The sequence below is a fragment of the Marmota marmota genome, unplaced genomic scaffold (genome assembly GCF_001458135.2).
Source record: "Marmota marmota marmota unplaced genomic scaffold, marMar, whole genome shotgun sequence".
In the NCBI taxonomy this organism is placed as follows: domain Eukaryota; kingdom Metazoa; phylum Chordata; class Mammalia; order Rodentia; family Sciuridae; genus Marmota; species Marmota marmota.
Window position 1 is genome coordinate 14,002,005 of NW_026000241.1, and position 20,424 is coordinate 14,022,428.

Genomic DNA, 20,424 nt, shown 5'->3' on the forward strand with positions numbered 1-20,424 from the left:
TTCAAAAAGCTAAAAAAAAAAAAAAAAAAAAAAAGAACAAAACAAAAACCCAAACAACAAAAAAACAAACAAACAAAAAACAAGCCCTAAAAAAGCTTGTTCCTAAGATGGAAATGGAAGTCCTTTTTACAATCATAGTATCTTTCAATCTTGAACACCCTCTGAGTCATATGTCAAAAATCACAATCCATGATTTAGGTTCTCCTTCAATTTTTTTTTAAACTCAAGAATCAGAAATTGCATATCACACAAAAGCAGTCATTTTGGGTGTCCAGTTGTTAGGACACCTTGCTTTCTTACACCAACAGCATGTGTGAACTGTTTCTCTAGTGCACTCTCAAGGTTTCTCTGTCCTGAGTTTCAGTGAGACAGGGTTGGGCAAGGCCTGTGTTTTCCTGTAGTAAAGTGAGAGAAGTATAGTTAGGAAAGGGGAGGTACTTTCTTGAGTAGATCAGTGTCAGAAAAAACATGAATAGAAGCTGAAAATTTGGAAACAAATCCCATTAAGTTATTGGTATGGCCTATGAAACTTGCAGAAAGTCTATGTAACTCAGGATGAAGACCACTGATCAGAGAAGAGCAGATTGATCACTTATTGGCTTGAGTTGGATGAGTCTTCAAGGACTAATTCTGGAGTTAGAGGCAAAGCAGCAACCTAGAGAGGTCCTATTTCCTGTCTTAGGAGAACTCAGTTCTAACTGCCTTGTTTTGAAACATCATCCACCCAAGTTCAAATTCCCAGGGAGGAGCAGATTGGAGTTATGGATCCACCTGTTTATTAGATGGTTCATCCTCCAATCACTGCTTCACTGCTGCTACCTGAGCTTCCCCCAGTGCTACCAGTCTATGGGTAAACACACACCTGGGTCCTCCTAACAGTTCCAGGACTGCTGGTGCTGTGCTCAGCCTGGATAAAGCCAAGGCACTGCCTACTGTTTTCCTTGAGTCCTGGGAACCCGTGGCAGGAAGTCACTGGTGATCTCCTTTCCAGACCCTGCTAATGGTCCAATTATAGCCCCACTGGGCTGGGGGCTTCCTCCCTCCTGCTGCTGCTAGGCCCTGCTTTCCTGAGCCAAATACCAAGTGGTTCTTGGTTCCCTCATTGCTCTCACTTCTGACCTCCTGCCTCCATGCTGAAAGTCTCTATCACATACTGTTCCATAGGCTGCAGAGCAGCACTCGCTGGCCCCCAGTTACACAGTGAAAACAGCTTCTTTAAGTTTCTACCTGCAGTCCCTCCACCAGGACCAGGCAGGGGAACATACATTAAGGGTCTTCCCACTTAACTTTTCTCATTCTGTTCATACCATCTCTCCTTGTCCTTGAGTTCTGAGTTTGGAGGTAAGTTCAAAATTTGCAGGGTAGACCAGCTGACCAACTTTGCAAAGAATGATTACTCTCAACAGTAATGATGGTGTATTTCCTTTCAGTCTTTTTTCTATTTTCCTTAGTATGAGATGATTATATGTACATATTGCATTGTGGTGTTTAATTTGACTTTTTTCCTTCTTTCTTTTTAATTTTTTTTTAAATTACTATGGATTGAACCCAGATGCACTTTACTACTGAGCTACATCTCCAGTGGTTTTTTTTTTTTATTTTTTATGGTAAGACAGCATCTCACTAAGCTGTTTAGGGCTTCACTAAGTGGCTGAGGCTGACCTCAAACTTGTGATCCTCCTGCCTCAGCCTCTGGGGCTGATGGGATTACAAGAGTATGCAACATACACTGTTTAATCTGACATTTTAGTGTAAGTCTTTACCCATGAGGATAGAATATACACATTTTTAAATTCTTGTATTCTGTCAAGTTGAACATGTACTGATTTATCATTCTCCTGTTGGGCATTTTTTATACTACAAATAATTCAGTACAATTCATTTTTAGACAGCATTTTAAAAATATTATGTTATGCTGTTAGTTACAAGTTTTCAAAATTGAAATTACTGGGGTAAAAGTGATTGGATATGTTAATAGTGCTTGATACACATTGGTAAAAAGTTCTTCCTTTTTAGATTTCACCAGCCAAGAAGGAGAGTGCCTTTTCTTCAATCTACCTTTATCAACACCAAGCAGAAAGATTTTAAAATTCACTAATTTAAAAGAGAAAAAAAATCTATTGCTTGGATTTTTTAATGAGGTTCAATATTTCCCAATTTATCTGCTAACTTATGAATTTCCTTAGCCCATACTGATCACTATTTAATATTATATCTTCTTCAGGGATATTAGAAATATATTAGGGTATTAACTGTACTGTGGAATTCATTCCAAAATTACTTTATACTATTTGATGAATCATGTGGGTTGTGTGAATACCAGATAATTAGTGAACAGACAGAGTAAAGGATACTCAAGTCCAAGGGAAAATAATCAAAGCCCAAAGTTTTCTTGGAAAAATCAAAGCAAATACTACAGGTATCATGATGAGTATGTTCTGATTTCAGTTCCAATGATCTTTTTTTCCCTCATTCCCTGAAAGCAGTCTCTCAAATTGGTCTGTGTTAAATGTGATAGAGCACAGTGACCAAAGAAAGAAAAAATAGTTTTTATAATGAAGCAAAGAGCTAGAAAGTCAACTTGTTCCCAAGGAATACAGGAGCATCCATCACTCCTGAACAAATTCAACCTGAAATGTTAATGGCTGGTGAGCACGGGCTGTGCTCTCTCTGGGTCTGTTTGCAGCAGAGGATCTTAAAATTCAACCACTATATGTCCTTATTGATAGTGTTTGAATCTATTTAACAATGTCAAGAAGATAAATGTGCATAGAACATAAAATGACGAAGGGAATAATTTAGAAGTTTCCAATTTGCTAGATAACTTCCGAACTAAGTAGTTCATCATTCGTTCTATAATAAATTCATCTGATGTCTGTTAAACTCCCAAAGCTGCAAATTTTAAGCTAACACAACAGAAATACATTTTAATGCAAAAATATGACACAGAAGACTGATGAAGAACTAACCTTATGATCATAAATATAGCAACACAGGACTGGGATTTTAGCTCAGTGGTTGAGCGCTTGCCTTGCATGTGTGAGGCACTGGGTTCGATCCTCAGCATCACACAAAAAAATTAATAAATAAAATAAAGATATTAATTAAATAAATAAGTATAGCAACAAACATTAAATGGGGATTCTCTTTTTAATTTTTTTGGGGGGTGGATACTGGGGATTGAACTCAGGGGCACTCGACCACTGAGCCACATACTCGGGCTTATTTTGTATTTTATTTAGATACAAGGACTCATTGAGTCACTTAGCACTTTGCTCTTGCTGAGGCTGGATTTGAACTTGCAATCCTCTTGCCTCAGCCTACTGAGAAAATTTATAAAATGCTTTTACTCAACTAAATAACCAAATAGACCATTGAGGCTATTTTTTCACTGGGATAGAAAAAGAGAAAGCAGAAGTTATAGATTGCCACTATTTTCACAGTGACTGTACACTATCTGGGTCCTCTCTTGATGAGCACTGTGTAATGGTTTAGATTAGGTGTCCACCCAAAGCTCATGTGTGAGACAATGCAACAAAGTTTAGAGGTGAAATAATTGGCTTATGAAAGCTAACCTAATCAGTGCATTAATTGTCTGATAGGGATTAACTGGATGGCAACTGTAGCCAGGTAAGGTGTTGCTGGAGGAGGTGGGTTATTGGGGGCATGTCTTTGAGGTATATATTTTGTCCTTGTGAATGGAGTAGACACTCTCTGCTTCCTCATGTGATGTCCTGAGTCACCTTCCCCCACCACACTCTTCCACCATGATGCTCTGCCTCCCCTTCAGCTCAGAGCAACGGAGTCAGCCATCTATAGACTGAGATCTCTGAAATCATGAGCCCCCAAATAAACTTTTCTTCCTTAAAATAGTTCTTGTCTGGTCTCTCTCTTGATCATAGCAGTGAAAAAGCTAACTAAAACAAGCTGTTTCTAACCTGAGTCACTGATAGAGAACTGCACTGGAGACAGCCCAGGTGCTCAATAGTTAGGAGTTACTTTTTTTTTTATAACTTTATTTTGTTTATTTATTTTTTATGTGGTGCTGGGGATCGAACCCAGTGCTTCGTACATGCTAGGCAAGTGCTCTACATTGAGCTACATACAACTCCAGACCCTAGTAGTTACTGCTGATGCTGTGTGTTACTACTGTCAGACAAATGTCTGCCCTAAACTCCTAGCTCCTTAATTTTTGGTGGTCTAGAATTTTTATTATAATTAAACATGACCCCAAGCTCATATGTACATGGTATCTCATGAGTTTTGCATGCATATGGTGGCCACTGGATAACAGTGAGGAACAAAACCAGTGCAGCAAAATGGGGTTCACTTACATAAAGAGAGGTGGAGTATGTTATGGGCAGTAGGGAGTAGAGTATGGGCCTGCCTATGGCCTATGACAGCTGTCATCTGTCACCTTCACAGAGCTGCTGTCTATTTTCTTGAAATTTCACACACACAAAATGTGATCTTTATGGAATCTGACACATACAGTATTTTAAAAACTTACTTTCTTAAATATGAATATGCTGGAATAAGGTCCTCAAAACTTATGTCTAACAAAAATTACTTCTAACTAAGGATAGTGTTTCACCTGGGATTCTGGGGGAGATGAACTGTTAGATAACATGGAAGGTAGCAGAAGATCTGCTCTGCAAATCTTCCAGCACAATGCTGGGGTAAAATCAAAGGTTTAAAGAATCTGTTGTAAAATATCTTTCTGCTCCCCCCTCCCCCCCAAAATAGGCAGGTTTTGAAAGTTCTTTTCTTTCTTTCTTTTTTTTAAACTATTTTATTTACATTTTAGCATCTCAAGTTAGGATGTATTTTTTTTAATTAGGTTATCTATGACAGCAAAATGCATTTTGATTCATTGTACACAATTGCAGCACAACTTTTCATTTCTCTGTACTAAAAGTTCTTTATCTAAAATTTTCCATATGTGGCTCAACTTGAAATATTCCTTAAATATTTTACATGATGAATGTGTAACACTGAGAGATTATACAGCTAGAGGCATTCTCCAAAAAATGTAAATGCGATCCAGGCACAATGTAAAAGACTTTCAGCCCAAAGGCCATACATCAGAGGTATCCTGACCTGGACATACTTCTTTGTCAAATTCAGCCTTTGAGAAATTTGATCAGTCAAAACTATGCCCTACATCTCGTGGATTTCATCCCTTAAAAAGTTCCTATGCTTGGCTTGGAAAAATATGGAAAAATAGAGAATCAGCCAAACTTCTCTGTGTCTTTTGGTTTTAGTCAACAATGATTTTAAGACCCCAGAAAACATCCCTGTAAAATATGATCCAAAATTAAAACAGCAAATTTCCAACCTTTTCTCAGCCTTGTCTTTCTGCTGACTTTGATCAAGAAGTCATAGTGTGCCTAGTCTGAGGTGGACTCACTGAATGTGGAGGACTCCTTAGTAAGCCTCCACTTTTTTTGTTTTGTTTTGTTTTATTTTCTCAGGTGTCCTGTGAACAGTTCTTTAGTCCCTCATGCTCCACTTCTGAGATCCAGGGGTTGTCATAAATGTGGCCCCAGAAGTGATGAAAAATTAAGGTAAACAGGATTACCAAGTCTCTTTTTTTCCTAAGTTGCTATAAACGTGAAATGGAATTTTAAAATGCAGACTTACAGCCATTTTTGCAACTTCTTACTCAATATCTGGCAAATGTTTGGGATGATTTGGTTTAAATGATGTAGCACAGGAGGAGAATAAGAAGATCTTTTGAGGACAGGTCCCCCCACTTACAAGCAGCATGGTTCTGAGATAGTGTGGGAATCATTCAGCATTTCTACTGTTTGATGAATGTGAATAATTTGATTGTAATTGTAACTAATAATAGTCCCCCCAACACAATCAACTAGGGGTGGATGTGAGTGTCAAAGGCTTAATGACTGCATTCTTTAATACTACTAATGGTTTAGTCAATTTGGGAGATTTTTATCATCCAGGGAGAAAAGGAATAAAGAAAAATTTAAAGAATAAAAATTGTGTAAGTATAAACACTTGCTTCTGTTTGTATGGGAATATACTGAAGCATAGTAAAGAATAGGTATTTTAATAACTGCTAGGATGTATAATTTCATGATTTTATGACCCTGTAAAAACCAAACCCAAATGACCTGATTCCACTAGCCATTACTCTGCTGAGAGTGGTCTGCTCCAGGCTGGCCACACCCCTGGGGGATGTGCATGTTTTGCTTACTTCACCTCTTGTCTGTGAACATCCTGTGATTCCTCTTCTCCATCTGAGTTCCATCTGGACCATTCCCAACACTCATCTGTACCATGCTTATGGCTGCTATTGAGCATTATCCTGTTCTATTATTTAGCTCACAAAGACTGGCATGCCTTCTATGAGCCAGGATCTAGTGACACAAATGGAGTTAACAAAGATAGGGCCACGGTCATGCAGTGAGGTCCACCAGTTGGTCACCAATGCTAGTGTGGTTCAAGGTGCCATGTTTGACCAAACACATTAGACTCACTCCACTTACAGGGGGCGGAATCATGACAACCGTTACACTGCCCTCTTTCACTTCTTATTCCTGTCACTTCCTAACCTTCTAGATTTTCTTCCTGACAAGATTTTGTCAGCTGGCTCATTCTTCACACCCATAATGCTGCCACTACCCCAGTCACTACCCCAGTCAGAATCCATGCACTCTGGCTTTTCAGTTCCTTGCTTTCTAGTCTAGATCCTACCTCCCCTTCCTCAACTGGTCTATTGGGAAATCACCAATTCAAACATATTTTCCCCTACACAGAATTTTCTTTTCTTCCAACTTGCTTTGTTAAGTACCACGACTGCACTCTTTAATTTTACCAGATACTTCTTATTAACTGGCCCCCTCATTTTCTTCCAGTACATTCACAGCCCCCTTCTGCTCTTTCTCCCTTCACTATGTGGATATTGTCTTTACTTCCTTCATTATTCAATATCTTTTGTTATTTGATACCCGTCACCCTCTGACCTGTCCCAACCCATGAAAACCCCCAACCCAGGAACAGATCATTGTCTACATTTTCACATGGATGGCTAAGTGTGGCTGGTGCAAAACACACTATGGGAAGAGCCTAGATCCCCAACTCTTGTGGCAGCTATTTCAAACCTGTCCTTGTTTCTTCCAATATCCAGATTTCTTATCCAGAGTGCCTGACCTTACTCCAACTTTACTGAGAAGTGGAAGGCATGAATGAACCTTTCTCTGTCTGAGTTCCCAAACATATGCTCATGGACAATCAATCTTCTCCTTCCCTCTGTCACAGGGCATCACCCACTCCCCAACTCCTATTAACCTGCCACCTGGAGACTCAGATAAGTTCCTTGCTCTGAAAGTCAGGCACAGGACCTGGGCAGCACCTAGCCAGCCCTGGATACTGGGTGTTCAATAAACCACTCTTTGCTTCAGTTGGTGTCTCTGAGCTACTTTTTTCTTTACAGCTCAGAGACTACTTCATAAGGGAGGGTACTTAGTAGCTATCCTCATTAACTACCTCTGTGGGAAAATACTAGGACTTGATATGTTAAAGGATATGAGCAAGAAACAGGGCAGAGGGAGGAGAGGGGGAGGAAGGAAGGAAAAGTCAGAGTGCCTGAGTGTGCTCTCAGGACCAGCCAGTCTCAGTGTTGCTCACTCACTGTAACACAGACGTTATGGAAGATGTCACAAACACAAATCACAGTGCACTCCACAGGGGCTAGGATCAGAAGACATTTTGCAGTCGTAAAGAACAAATACTAGACATTGGCTTATCAAACTCAGCAGTGTCCAAATACTCAACATATCAAAGAAATGCTGTCAGTCCCTGAGGGAGGATGTGAAATTTCAATCGTCTCCTTCACACGGTGGTCATCATCTCCCTGTCCACAGTATTAAATCTTTTTTAATCCTTTTCAATCCTGCTTTTATTTCCTGGCCACTTTGAAACTTTCTCCAAGCCCTGAGGCCAATCACCCCTTGTTCAGTGTCCCCACAATCAATGTACAGGCTGTCAGGGGATATACCAATACATTCTGAGACCAATATCCAGTCATCTCCCTAAGTCTCTGGGTCATCAGCAACCTGCCTACCTTACCTTCACATTTCCTGCATAATTACTGCTGCATAATTCCTAAGAATCCCATGTCTGCTTTGCAATGAATGAATGAATGAATGAAAAGATGAGACCAGATAAGAAATTTTAAAAGGATAAAGCCTGGTGGGAGCTGCATCTTCGATTCCAACATGGCCCTTATCTCTCCTCTGTAGTCACACCCACATGCTCCTGTGAGGCCCCCTCCTCATCCTCTTCATGAAGGTCAACAGTTATCCTTCGCCACACCTCACCTCAGTCATCTCTTTACTGTAGTCAATACTCCAGGCAGATCTGTCAATCACTGTTGCACCCACCTGGTTGAAGAAAGTGGTGGGTGCCACCAGCTGAGACCCTGAGAGTGTGCCCAGCCACTCACCTGGCCTGCTGGCAGACGCAGCAGACCCAGACCTTCTCGTGCTTCTGGTAGGAGCAGCAGCTCTTGCAGACGTTGAACTTGCAGTCCCCACAGCGGCGCTTGGTGTTGACCAGGAAGGTGAAGGGCGAGCAGCAGCGCATGCAGCAGTGCTCCACGAACTTCTGGTGCTTTGAGAGGATGCTGCACTTGCTGCCTTCCTCGTCCAGCTTTTGCTTCATCTCACTGGGAAGCCAGAAAGAGAGGAGGAGAGCGGGAGAGGGGTAGAAGAGAAACAGCGCGTCAGATAGGGGGCCATCTCCCCAAAGCAGCCAACCCTGGCCCTCCCACAGGCAGAGAGACCTTGCAGGATCTTCCTGTAGAACGACAGAATCCTGAAAGATCAATTCTTGACACAATGTCCCGAGACAAAGATGGGCTGATATTGCATAATCCTGTATCTTACATTTACCATTAGTGAACACGAAAACCCCCTTACGAATATTTCAGAGACTACATGGAGAAACAAATTATTATAAAACTAAGCACATCGTAGAAAAAAATAAAAATCTTTCACTTAATGCCTTTTTAGAGGAGCAGGAGATTACTTATGATAAAATATTAATCCTTTCAACAGTCTTGCTGGGAATATGAAAATGCTGTTCTGGTCTTATTTGGCATCAGAGGGACACCGACACACAGAGGGATCTTAAGGGCTTTCAAATCAATGCGAGTCAATAAGGATGCTTTGGGTGACAGGCAGATCTGAGGTACTGGTGCTTCAGGGCTGGATAAAAGACAATCCTCTTCTTCCAGACAGCTCATGGTCCAATGGGCACACAGCCAGCCATATTAGTACAAAATCTGACACCACACACATGCCTCTCTGAGCTCAGAGAGAAGGAAAGAGAAGTCCTGAGACCAAGGATCAAGCCCAAGCAACTGAGTTACCCTGGGGACACTAACTGAAATAACAAGTCCCTCTGAGTTGGAAACTCTGGGTTGTTTTTCCCACTACAAAAATGGCAGCTGAAAAATAGGAATAGGAATATTATTGTTTCTGCTACTATTATGATTTTCACTACTACTTTACTTTTACTGTATTATTGTTATTATAGTAAAACACTGTATATACTATAGTAATATATCACTATGATAATTTGGTGTCATTATTTTTTTGTGCCCAGTTTTGTGATTAGGCAAGTCATACTGGATATGTCCATGATATATGTGGCAAATATTTACCTCCATTTATATCTTGTGTTTTGTGCTTATGTTGTTTTTCAGCACTTAGATTTTAAATTTTCTGTAGTTCAATCATCATTTACATTTTTAATTTTTCTGTAGTTCAATGTTTTCTCTCATGACCCTGTAGACTTTATATTTTGCCTAAGAAGGCCAATAACACCCCACCTGTTTTTCACACATACTCAATTAGCTCCTGTGGTGGGTTAACCCATGGCCTCCCCAAAAGACAAGTCCACACCCTAATTCACTGAAGTCTTTAAATGTGATCTTATTTGGAAAATGATGAAGAAGTAATTAAGTTAAGGATCTCTAGATGAAATCAACCTGAATTATCCAGATGGGCTCTAAATCCAATGACAAGTGTCCTTCAAGAGACACACGACAATGTGAGGACAAAGGAAGAGACTTCAGTGATTCCTACAAGTTGAGGGTGCTGGCGCTTGCCAGCCCCTCGAAGAGCTAGAAGTCTCCCCCGGAGCCGTGAGAAGGTGTGGAACTTTGCCAGCACCTTGATTGCAGACTTCTGGCCTCCAGAATAACAAACCAATGATTCCCCATTGTTTTTAGCCTCTTATTTGTGTAATCTGTTACAGCCCTGTGAGGAAACTAATGTAGGTCCCATTTAAATAGAAGGAAGAAAGGGAGGAAGGAAAGGGGTGGGGGGAGAGGAGGAAGCTGGAAAAAGAGTGTGGAGTCTTCTTTTCCTTTTATATCTTTAGCAGTCCTATTAGCTTCACCTTCAAAATGTGGACTGCATCTTTCAGGGTAGGTAATGTTAGATGTCAGCATAAACACTGTGTTATGGTTTAGAGATGAGGTGTACCCCAAAAGCTCACGTGTGAGTCAATGTAAGAATGTTCACAGGTGAAAGATTCTATTATGAGACTTGTAACCTAATCAGTGAATTAATCCACAAATCTGGATTAACTGGGTAGTGATTATAGTCAGGTAGGTGTGGCTGGCGGTATGCCTTTGGGGTTTCCATTCTGTCCCTGGAGGGCAGAGCTCTCTCTCTGCTTCCTGGTTGCCAGGTCCTGAGCTGCTTTGCTCTGTTGTGTCCCTTCCACTTGAGGCTTCCTTCCACTCGGAGCCTCACTTCAGGCTCCGAGATATAATAGAGTTGGCCGTCTATAAATTTTTCCTCTTTTAAATCATTCTTGAAGGTCTTTTGGTCACAGCAGTGCAAAGCTCACTAAGACACACAGTCAACACAAGATGTTACCTGGGTAACACAGCACACTGTTTTAGAGCAAATACACCACTCTAAGGATAAAAACAAGTGTTCTAAAGATAAGAACAATGGTAAAAAGTATAGTAAATACATAAAACACTAACAGTCAATTATTATTATTAAGTACTATGTACTTGGCATAATCATCTGGGCTATACTTTTATATGACTGGCAGTGCAATAGATTTGTTCACATCAGCATCACCACAAATGCATGAGTAAAGTGTTAAGTTACAATATAACAACGGCTATGAAGAACCAGGCTATAAGAAATTTTCATTTTCATTATAATCTTATGGGACCACTGTTGTGTATATGGCCCATCACTGACGAAAACAGGTGGCACATGACTGTATTAAGTTCTTTTTAAAATTTTTAGGTTTATTTTTAACTGATATCAATGAAAACATAAAAGCTATACACAAAGTTCTTGGAGGTGTTACTAATCCTCCTATATGGGGTGTCTCTTAACTCCTGTTCCAGGTGCTCCTTCCTTCATGATTCATCATTTGGATTAAAAGACATCTCCATCTAAGATTGCTTTTCCTATACATACACTCTTCCTGTGCAAATGTCTTGCAGAAGCTATGCATTTGCTTTCTTGAGTCCCCACAGAGGGGTCCTCAATTCTGGGCCTGTTTCATGTTTGTCTCTGTGCTTGGGAATCCTGCAACACATGAATAATAAGATTTTGATCTTCAGTCCCCTTGGTGGTAGAGGCTTGGGTTTTGAGGTTTACATTTCTCATGCAAGACTCCTTTTCCTCCCAGGGATTCAAGCAAATATTACCTTCTTTGTAGTTCCCCTAAGCCAGTAGGTAGAAATTCCCTAGTGGCTCCTTCCACTGAGAGCGAGACTGTTGAAGGAACGAAACTTCAGCTGCTTCAGAGGCTCATGGCCATACCACCTGCTTGTGCAGAAACTTTCTCTCTGGTTTTAAATCCCCTGTTCACATGTACCCAGCTATGGTCAGAATGTTTATGTTCTTACCCCCAAAATACAATGTGATGACTTTACCTTCAATGTGATGACTTTAAGAGGTAAGGTCTTTTGGAGTCAACTAGATCATGGGATTAGGCATGAGATGAATAATGTCTTTATAAAAGAGGCCTCAGAGAGCTGCCTTGCCCGTCCCCTATAAGGAGAAGCAGAGAGAAAGCACCATCCATGACCAAGGAAATGGTCTCTCACCAGACACTGAATCTGTCAATGCTTTTATTGTAAATGTCCCTGCTCCAGAAGTGTGAGAAATAAATTTCTGTTATTTATGCACCATCAAGTCTGTGGTATTTTCTTATAGGAGCCCAAATGGACTAAGATATACAGTCTGAGAATTTGTTTTCATTTCCACCCAACTTTGCAAAAATTGAGGCACAATCTAGATATATAAAATTCACCCCCTTTAAAGCATACATCTCACCTTATTTCTGTATGTGCATACATTTAATAAAGAAATTTTCATCTTGTCAAAAAGAAACCAAGGATCCATTAAACAATCCCTCTTGATTCTCCCCTTCTCTCAGCCCCTGCCAGTTACTAATCTACTTTTGTTTTAGGAATTTGTCTAATTTGGGCATTTCATATAAATAGACACACTTGGCCTTTTATGTCTGACATCTTTCCTTTGCATAGTGTGTTGAAGGTTCACCCATGATGTAGCATGGTATAGCTTCAGCCCTTCATTCTTTCTTTACTATTGAATAGCATTCTACTTATGGATATACTGTATTTTATTTATCCATTCACCAGTTGATTGACATTTAGGTTTTTTTTTTTTCCTGAGCTATGATAAGTAATACTGCTATGAACGTATGTATACAAGTTTCTGAGTGGACATATATTTCAATTCTAGGAGTGGAAATGCTGGGTCATAGGGTAACACTACTTAAAAAACTTCCAGACTGTTTTCTGAACAGCTACACCATGGCCAGCAGTAATTTGAAGGTTGCAATTCCTCCATACCCTCACCAACACTGTAATTGTCTGCCTTTTTTGTTATAGCTATCTTAGGGGGTGTGAGGTGGTTTCTCATTGTGGTTTTTATTTGTATTTCCCTCACGACTAATAATGCTGAACATCTTTTCATGAGCTTAGGAGACATTTGCAAATCTTCTCTGGAGAAATGTTTATCCAAATCTAAATTAGATTACTTGTTTTTTATTGTTGTATTCCAGGTGTTCTTTATATATTCTGGAGACAAGTCCCTTTTCAGATACATGATATGCAAATATTTTGCCTTTTTATATTAAGCCTCATGTTTTATAAAGAGTATTTGGTAGTTAATGGCCGAACTAGTATTGGAAGAGAAGACAGGCTCCGGTCAGCTAATGATTATAGTAAAAGAGCAAATATGTATACTTGGCTGAATAAAATGTTCACAGAGGACAGTACAGAGGTATTTTCTCAAGGAAGGAAGATGCTCTTCAGTCCTTTAGATTCAGAACACAATGAGCTAAGTCACTGACAGCTAAAACATTGTAAACAATATAAGAACAGCCTCAAATCAACACTAAACTAAATGGGATAAAATATCCAGGAATAAACGTCTTTGAGGATCAAAAAAGTCCTATGAACTCAGTCCAAAGGATCACTTGAGCTTTATGAGTTGTTTCCCGACACACCAGACTGCAAATTCCCACGGCATTTTAAAACTCACTGAGTGTCCAAAAACAAACTGTACCAAGCCCTTCCAAGTTCATTACAAGCAAATGAGGTGTTTTGAGCCACAGAGTCAGTGGTGGAAAGGAATGCCATTCATCTGGACCATTTGTTTCTTATTAGATTGTATTTTCCTACTGTCTTTCATAGATGTCATCAGTGGCGTCTACATAGTGGCTGCTATGGTTCAAATGCCTCATCCAAAGTTCATGGGCTGGAAACTTAATCCCCAATGCCACAGTGTTAAGAAGTGGCACCATTAAGAGATTTGGTCATGAATGGATTAATGTCATTATCACAGCAGTAGGTTAATAATGGCAAGAGTGGGTTCTGTTTTAGTCAGCTTTTGCATCGCTCTGACCAAAAATACCTGAAAAGAATCAACTTAGGGAAGGAGAAGTTTATTTTGGCTCACAGTTTCAGAGGTTCAGTCTGTGGTCGGCTGACTTCAGTGCTCTGGGCCCAAGTGGAAGGGTGTGGTAGAGGAAAGCAGCTCAGGACACGGCAACCAGGAAGCAGAGTAAGCTCCACTCACCAGGAACAAAATATAAACCCCCAAAGACATGCTTCCAGTGACCTATCTCCTCCAGTCACACCTAAATGACTATAGCTACCACCCAGTTAATCCATATCAGTGAACGGATTCACAGATTATGTTGCAACTCATAATCTAATTATTTCAGCTCTGAATGTTTTTGCATGTCTCACACATGAGCTTTCTGGGGACACCTTATATCTAACCCATAACAAGCTTCCTTATAAAAGGATGAGTTCGGATCCCTCCGTCTGAACACATGTGCTCTCTTGCTCTTCTACCTTCTACCTTCCACCAAGGAATGATGCAGCAAGAAGCCCTCAACAAATGTGGGCTTCTTGACCTTAGGCTTCCCAGCCTCCACAACCATAAGTAATAAATCTCTGTTCTTATAAATTATCCAGTTTGGGTATTCTATGATAGCAACACAAAATGGACTAAGACACTGTATAATTATAGAATCAACCCCAAGTCGTACAAAATAAGCTACCCTCTTGAGATGTCCTGGGAAGGACCAGGCCCTCAAATGGCCAGACAAAAGAGTGATGGATTTAGGATCTGCTATAAGGGTGCAGAGCTGGGTTGAGTCACTCACTAACACCCCTGCAATCTTTCTGGGCTTCTTTTTTTCTGTGTGCCCGTTTTGATTACTGCTTCATAGTATTGCTCTAGATTTTTAAATCAGTAAAGAAACAAAAGTCAAATACTAGCTATTCATTTGTATTGTCAAGAAATTCAGTGATCTGAGTATGCATCACATTTGATCACACTTGTTTACATGTCAAGTTTCCTGTGATGGCATTTGGGCAAAAGTGTTTAATATTTATTTGTTGCTTGAGCACTGGGTAACAGTGGTTGTGAGGTAGTTTTTATTTGCATTTGTCTAATAACTAAAAATTTTGGACAGATCTAGTCTGCTCTGTAGAAATGTCCTCTGATATCTTGTCCACTCTCTTCCTGATAGATTGCTTTAGAGTGGCCCTCTGAAAAACGTGTGAACATTCCATGGTCTCTCTTTCCAAGGCCAGGCCAACTCTAATAATTGCTAATGGGTGAGTTGCTGTGTGTTGAGAGGCTGCCACAGGCACTGTAGGGCTGGGTGTCATGATTAGTTAGCAGTGTCTCAGAAGCACAGCAGGGAGAAGGCATGCATGTCACTTGTTGGCTTTGCTCCAACTTGCTTATCAAAGGGACAGCCCACAGCTAGGAACCACCACTTGATGGTCACAGGCACCACTGATCAGACTGTCAATCATTCATTCAATTCACACTTATTGAGGATCTACCCTTTCAGACTCTGCAGATAAAAAGAAAAGAATTTCTCCCTTCATGGAACATGTATTAAGGTAGAATTCAGATGATGAAAAACTAAGCAACACAAAACAATTATGAATCATGAGAATTACAACAGTATTAGTAGGAAATGAGACTGAGAATCACATGGAGACCAATTTTAGATAGGATGAGAGAGAGGGCTTTTTTTGGGAGGGGGGAGATTTAACGTAACATAATAAGATAGGAAGGAGCTAGAAAAAGGGAATACACAACATTCTAGACAGAAGATGGAGCAGAGGGAAAGAGTTTTTGAGGGGAGACTGAGGATCACAAGTTGAAGCTGTGGAAAAATGTTTGGATTTTATTCTAAGTACAAGGAAAAGTTATAGAGGATTGTGATGAGGGAAAGAGCAGGTCTCTATTTACATTGGAAAATCAGCTGCTGTCAGGTGAAGGTCCACCCACAGAAGGCCTTGAGTAGAAACATGGGGTGCTATGAGAATAAAGGTAAGGGTGCCTGAGATTTGTACTGGAAGTATATGGTGCACTGTGATCATCCAGCTAAGGGTGGCAGAAGTTTGCACTGGAGAGTGCAGAGTACTGCAGTCATCTAGGTAAGGGTGGCTGAGATTTCAACCAAGACAGAATCTGATGAGATGGAGGCTAGTGTGCTGCGCCTGGTGATGGCCCAGGTGGGTAGAGAACTGGGTTTTTGGGTTGTGTTCCCAGGTGGACAGTTCAGTTGTTCTGGAGACAGAGAAGATTAGGATAGGGAGGAACATGCTTTAGTGAAATCTGTGAGATACCTGAGGATTAGCACCAAGAGATCAACTAAGTATATGTTTCAGCATCTCAGAGGAGGGACTTGGGCCAATTTTGTACATTTGGGAGCCACATTCATAGATATCTTCATAAGTATGGGAATTGATGAGCCACTATTGGGGAGAGATTATAGCAAGGGAGAAACAGGGACTCGGAACAAGCTAGGTGAATCCCAAATATTTAATCTCAGGTAAGAAGGTTGAAGAGGTGGAGCCTGAGAGACTGAGAAGGATGCAGAGGAAGAGGAAGTCCAAGAGAGGATGATTGTCTATCTTGGGGGGCAGAGAAATGTCTACTGGATTCGGCCACATGGAGTTCATGGATGATCAGTGGGGGTGGTAGGCAGGAGCCAGGCTGTCATGGACCTAGGAGTGAATGTGAGGTTAGGTAGTAGGATACTTCTTCCAGTGATGGTTTAAATGATTTTGAGAGGTGGGTCTCAAGGGGTGGACCTGATTTATAGTATAATAATAATCACGATCATTTTAAAATATGTTTTGCTTTTAATATGTCATGGGTACTATCACTCTCATTGAGTAATTACAGGCAGAATCATTTTTGCTGCCCCCAGTGGTGTTATAAAAGAAACAATCAAGGCCATTTGAGCTCAGTATACCACAGATTTATGAGGAAAGAGAATAAAATGTAGACATTCTCTCTGAATGTTAAAGTTCATCACAAAGACTAAACATGCTATGTGGTTGCCAGCAATAAAGAGAGAGCATTTTAGGCCAGAATCCAGAGTCTTCACTGCACCCCACACATCTCCTATGAGCACTGTTTGATGAGGTGCTGGGGACCCTCGTCCCCCCAAAGCTCTGCAGGCAACTGAGCAAACAGTGGATGTTGGGGAGAGGGTAAGAGTGTTGTTCTGCACCTCATAGCTGCTATTCACTTCTTTGAAGCTTTGGTTTCTTTCTTTTCCTTTTTTTTTTTTTTTTGGTCATCTCAAAGAGCTTATTGAAGAAATAAATTAATAAAGAAACATATCTGAGATGTATAACAAGGGCCTAGGAAGTTAAAGCAACTCTGGAAACATCTGGCATTATTTCAGTTCAAATCAGCTAAACTTTCATTCCACAAAAATGTGCTCAGAGAAGTGTCCCACTTCCCCAATGGGTCTTCTGGGATATTGGAATATTTGGCCAAACCCACTAGTCATGATTTAATTTATCAATATGAGGTCAATCGACTTGGTAATTCAATTTATGGTGTGGGTAAAAAGTAATAGTTCTATCTGGGTGCAGTGGCACACGCCCGTAATCCCAGCAGTTTGGGAGGCTGAAACAGGAGGATCAGGAGTTGAAAGCCAGCCTCAGCAAAAGTGAGGCATTAAACAACTCAGTGAGACCCTGTCTCTAAATAAAATACAAAATAGGGCTGGGGATGTGGCTCGGTGGTCGAGTATCCCTGGGTTAAATCCCCAGTACCAATAAAAAAAAAAATAGTTCTAACTACATCCATCACTAAATTTGTTTGTTTGTTTATTTCCTTGGGGTGGTGGTGGTAAGAGTGAGGATATCTACAGTCCTTTCTATATCTCGAAACATTTTTTGCTACTTACTATCTCTATATAGAAAGGATAAAAACACTGAAAAATTTTGGGTCACTCAAGAAACCATAGGAGAAAGTCATAGTTTATATTGAACATATTCAACCTATAATTGATGAAGAATTGACAATCAATCACAATAAGAAAAAAGGGTGACATGTGACATGCAAACTCACATGACTTACTTCTATGGAACCCACTGAAGTAAATAAAAAATGATAGAAACAGATAGTAAGCTCCATATTTAATAAAACTAAGGATCTCACACAATGCCTTCTCTCTCCTCCACAATAGATTATGGAAGATGTCTAGTGACATTTATGCATCTGAAGGGAAGGGAGTGAAATCAGATGCGCATCCAGTTATTAAAGAGAGTTGTTTAATAACCGAGGAGAGCACCTTAAGGGCATTGCGATTCTTTCCTTGAAAGAAGAGAAATGAGTGAAGGGCCAAGAAAGAGAAGACCTTCAAACTGCAGACTCACATCAATAACATGTTAGTTAAGAATTCCAAAATAAATCTAGACTTTGGCCAGAAGCCTGTGGGGAGGGGGGACATCTTAGCCTACAAGAGGGGACACACTTCCAAGTCCTTGGGCTTCTTAGATTGAGTGGGAAAGTTTCTGCAGGAGATGTTCCCTGGGGCATCCAGTCTCAGCTCACTCTGTGCCCCCCCCTCCAGAACAGTCTCCACTGCCTCCAAACACCCCCACCCATCTTTGCTTCCCTGACTTGAGGGAAGACCCTCCTCGGAGCCCCTGAAGTTCCACTAAGTACAGTTTGACGGTCACCATCCTCACCTCCTATCTTCACAACTCTGTGAGGAAGGGAGGCCAATCATATTTCTTATCTTCTCAAATCAGCCACAGGGCATAAAATAGATCAGGATCCTTCACAGACGACCATGAGTGACTTCATCTGAGCAGGAGCCCAAGAGGAATGGAGGTGGTGAGGACCACGAATGGAAGAGGCTGATGGAGGATGTTCTAGGTACGGGTGAAGGAAGCGTCCTATTCTGTAAAGTCTGGCTGCACACAAGTCCTGGGTGGAGCGCATACCCTGCTTCTTCCTCTACCACCCACTCCTCTAAGTGCAGCCCAGTTTTCTGAATTTACTCTAACAGAGACCGTGCTAATCTTAAAGGAAAACTGACCCCTAAATCTTCATTAATCATTAAAATAAAAATGTAGGCAAGGTCATAAAAGCCACGAATCATGATGAATCTATGGCAGTCCTGTTAAGCCCAGTGAAAATCAGCACATGTTTTTTTAAAAAAGAGAAATAACAGCATCTAGAGTATGGAAACAACAGGCTCAGCCCCTTCTCTGAGGTACTGACTGTTGGGCCGAGCCTATTTCTTGCTTTTCCATGGTCTTCTGTGTAGCACAGGCAGTGTTGGGGGCTGGACCACTGAGCCACATCCCCAGCCCGATTTTGTATTTTATTTTATTTGCACTCCCTAGACTCTCTTGCCTGTGGGTGTTGGTTACTCCTGCCAGTGGGAGGAATCTGTGTGAAGCCCCACGTGGAAGGCAGGTGCCATTGTTCTGCTTTATGCTCCAGTGTGGGGAGGAGTCAGTGGGTGAACAGCCTCTGTCTCTCCTCCGTGATGGGGGTGATTTCAGTATCAATGGTGGCAGTAGCAATGACTCCACCAAGCAAATATAGACTTGCAGGTTCTAGTCACGCTCTTTGCTCCCTTTTCTCCTCCAGCCCTGAAGGCAGAAGCAGACTTCCTCATTTTCTGATCTCAGGATAGAATCATGTTCTTCCTGTTGCTTTTCCAGCTCTTATAATACTTTAGTAATTGATTCCCTGAATTTAACAGTCTTCATATCAAATATTTGGAGGGTTTCTGTTTCCTTGATGATATCCTGAATGGTCCATCTTTGGAGAGCCAAAGTCATGTATGGTCACATCCAAAGGTTTTTAAAGGCCTCCTTGACATCTGCACTTTTTTTTTTTTTTGGTACTAGGGATTGAACTCAGGGGCACTCAACCACTGAGCCACATCCCCAGCCCAATTTTGTATTTTGTTTGGAGACAGGGTCTCACTGAATTGCTTAGTGCCTCACTGTTGCTGAGGCTGGCTTTGAACTCCTGAATTCTCCTGCCTCAGCCTCCCAAGCCACTGATTACAGGCATGCACCACAGCACCTGGCAACATCTGCGCTTTTCATCAGTCTAGCTGATCTCTCTAGCTGACATCATCACATGCTTTCTGACATTTAATGCATTGTGCATTGGATGTGAGCTGCTATTTACTTCTATTTGATTTGTCTACCCAGAACAGAATATCAGTGAAGGTAAATGTCAGCTATGGAGTGATGCCAGATTTCACTGTGAGAGCTGTTACGGCTTTTACTGCCCTGATGCCCATCCACAGCTGATCCTCCCAACCTGTAACTCCCTAATCGTTGCAGAGAGAAATCCCTTCTCTGTTGTTTTCCTGATGCCAGTGAGCCCCTTGAAGCCACCTGATCTCCTCTTCAGATTAACTCACATTTCATTATTTCTTTCCGGGAGTCTGCTCCTCTGTCCTCCTCTTTCTTGTTCTACGTCACCCCACATAATCCATAGTGTGTCATAAATGACTCTGTGTGCCAGTTCTTCTCACCTCTTCAGTCTCACATTTTCTTCTAAGACATATACCCACCTTGGG

The 20,424-nt window shown here is 41.0% G+C and overlaps 1 protein-coding gene across 4 annotated transcripts in view; it reads right to left on the bottom strand.

Moving 5' to 3' along the window:
• The window catches only part of LOC107145478 (myosin VIIA and Rab interacting protein), a 324,704-nt gene that overhangs the window by 163,574 nt on the left and 140,706 nt on the right, over positions 1-20,424 (bottom strand). For all 4 annotated transcript variants that reach the window (XM_015489460.2, XM_015489459.2, XM_015489461.2 and 1 more), the window contains exon 3: positions 8,468-8,689. In XM_015489460.2, coding sequence (XP_015344946.2) covers positions 8,468-8,689 — 222 coding nt within the window. The remainder of the gene's footprint in view (positions 1-8,467; positions 8,690-20,424) is intronic.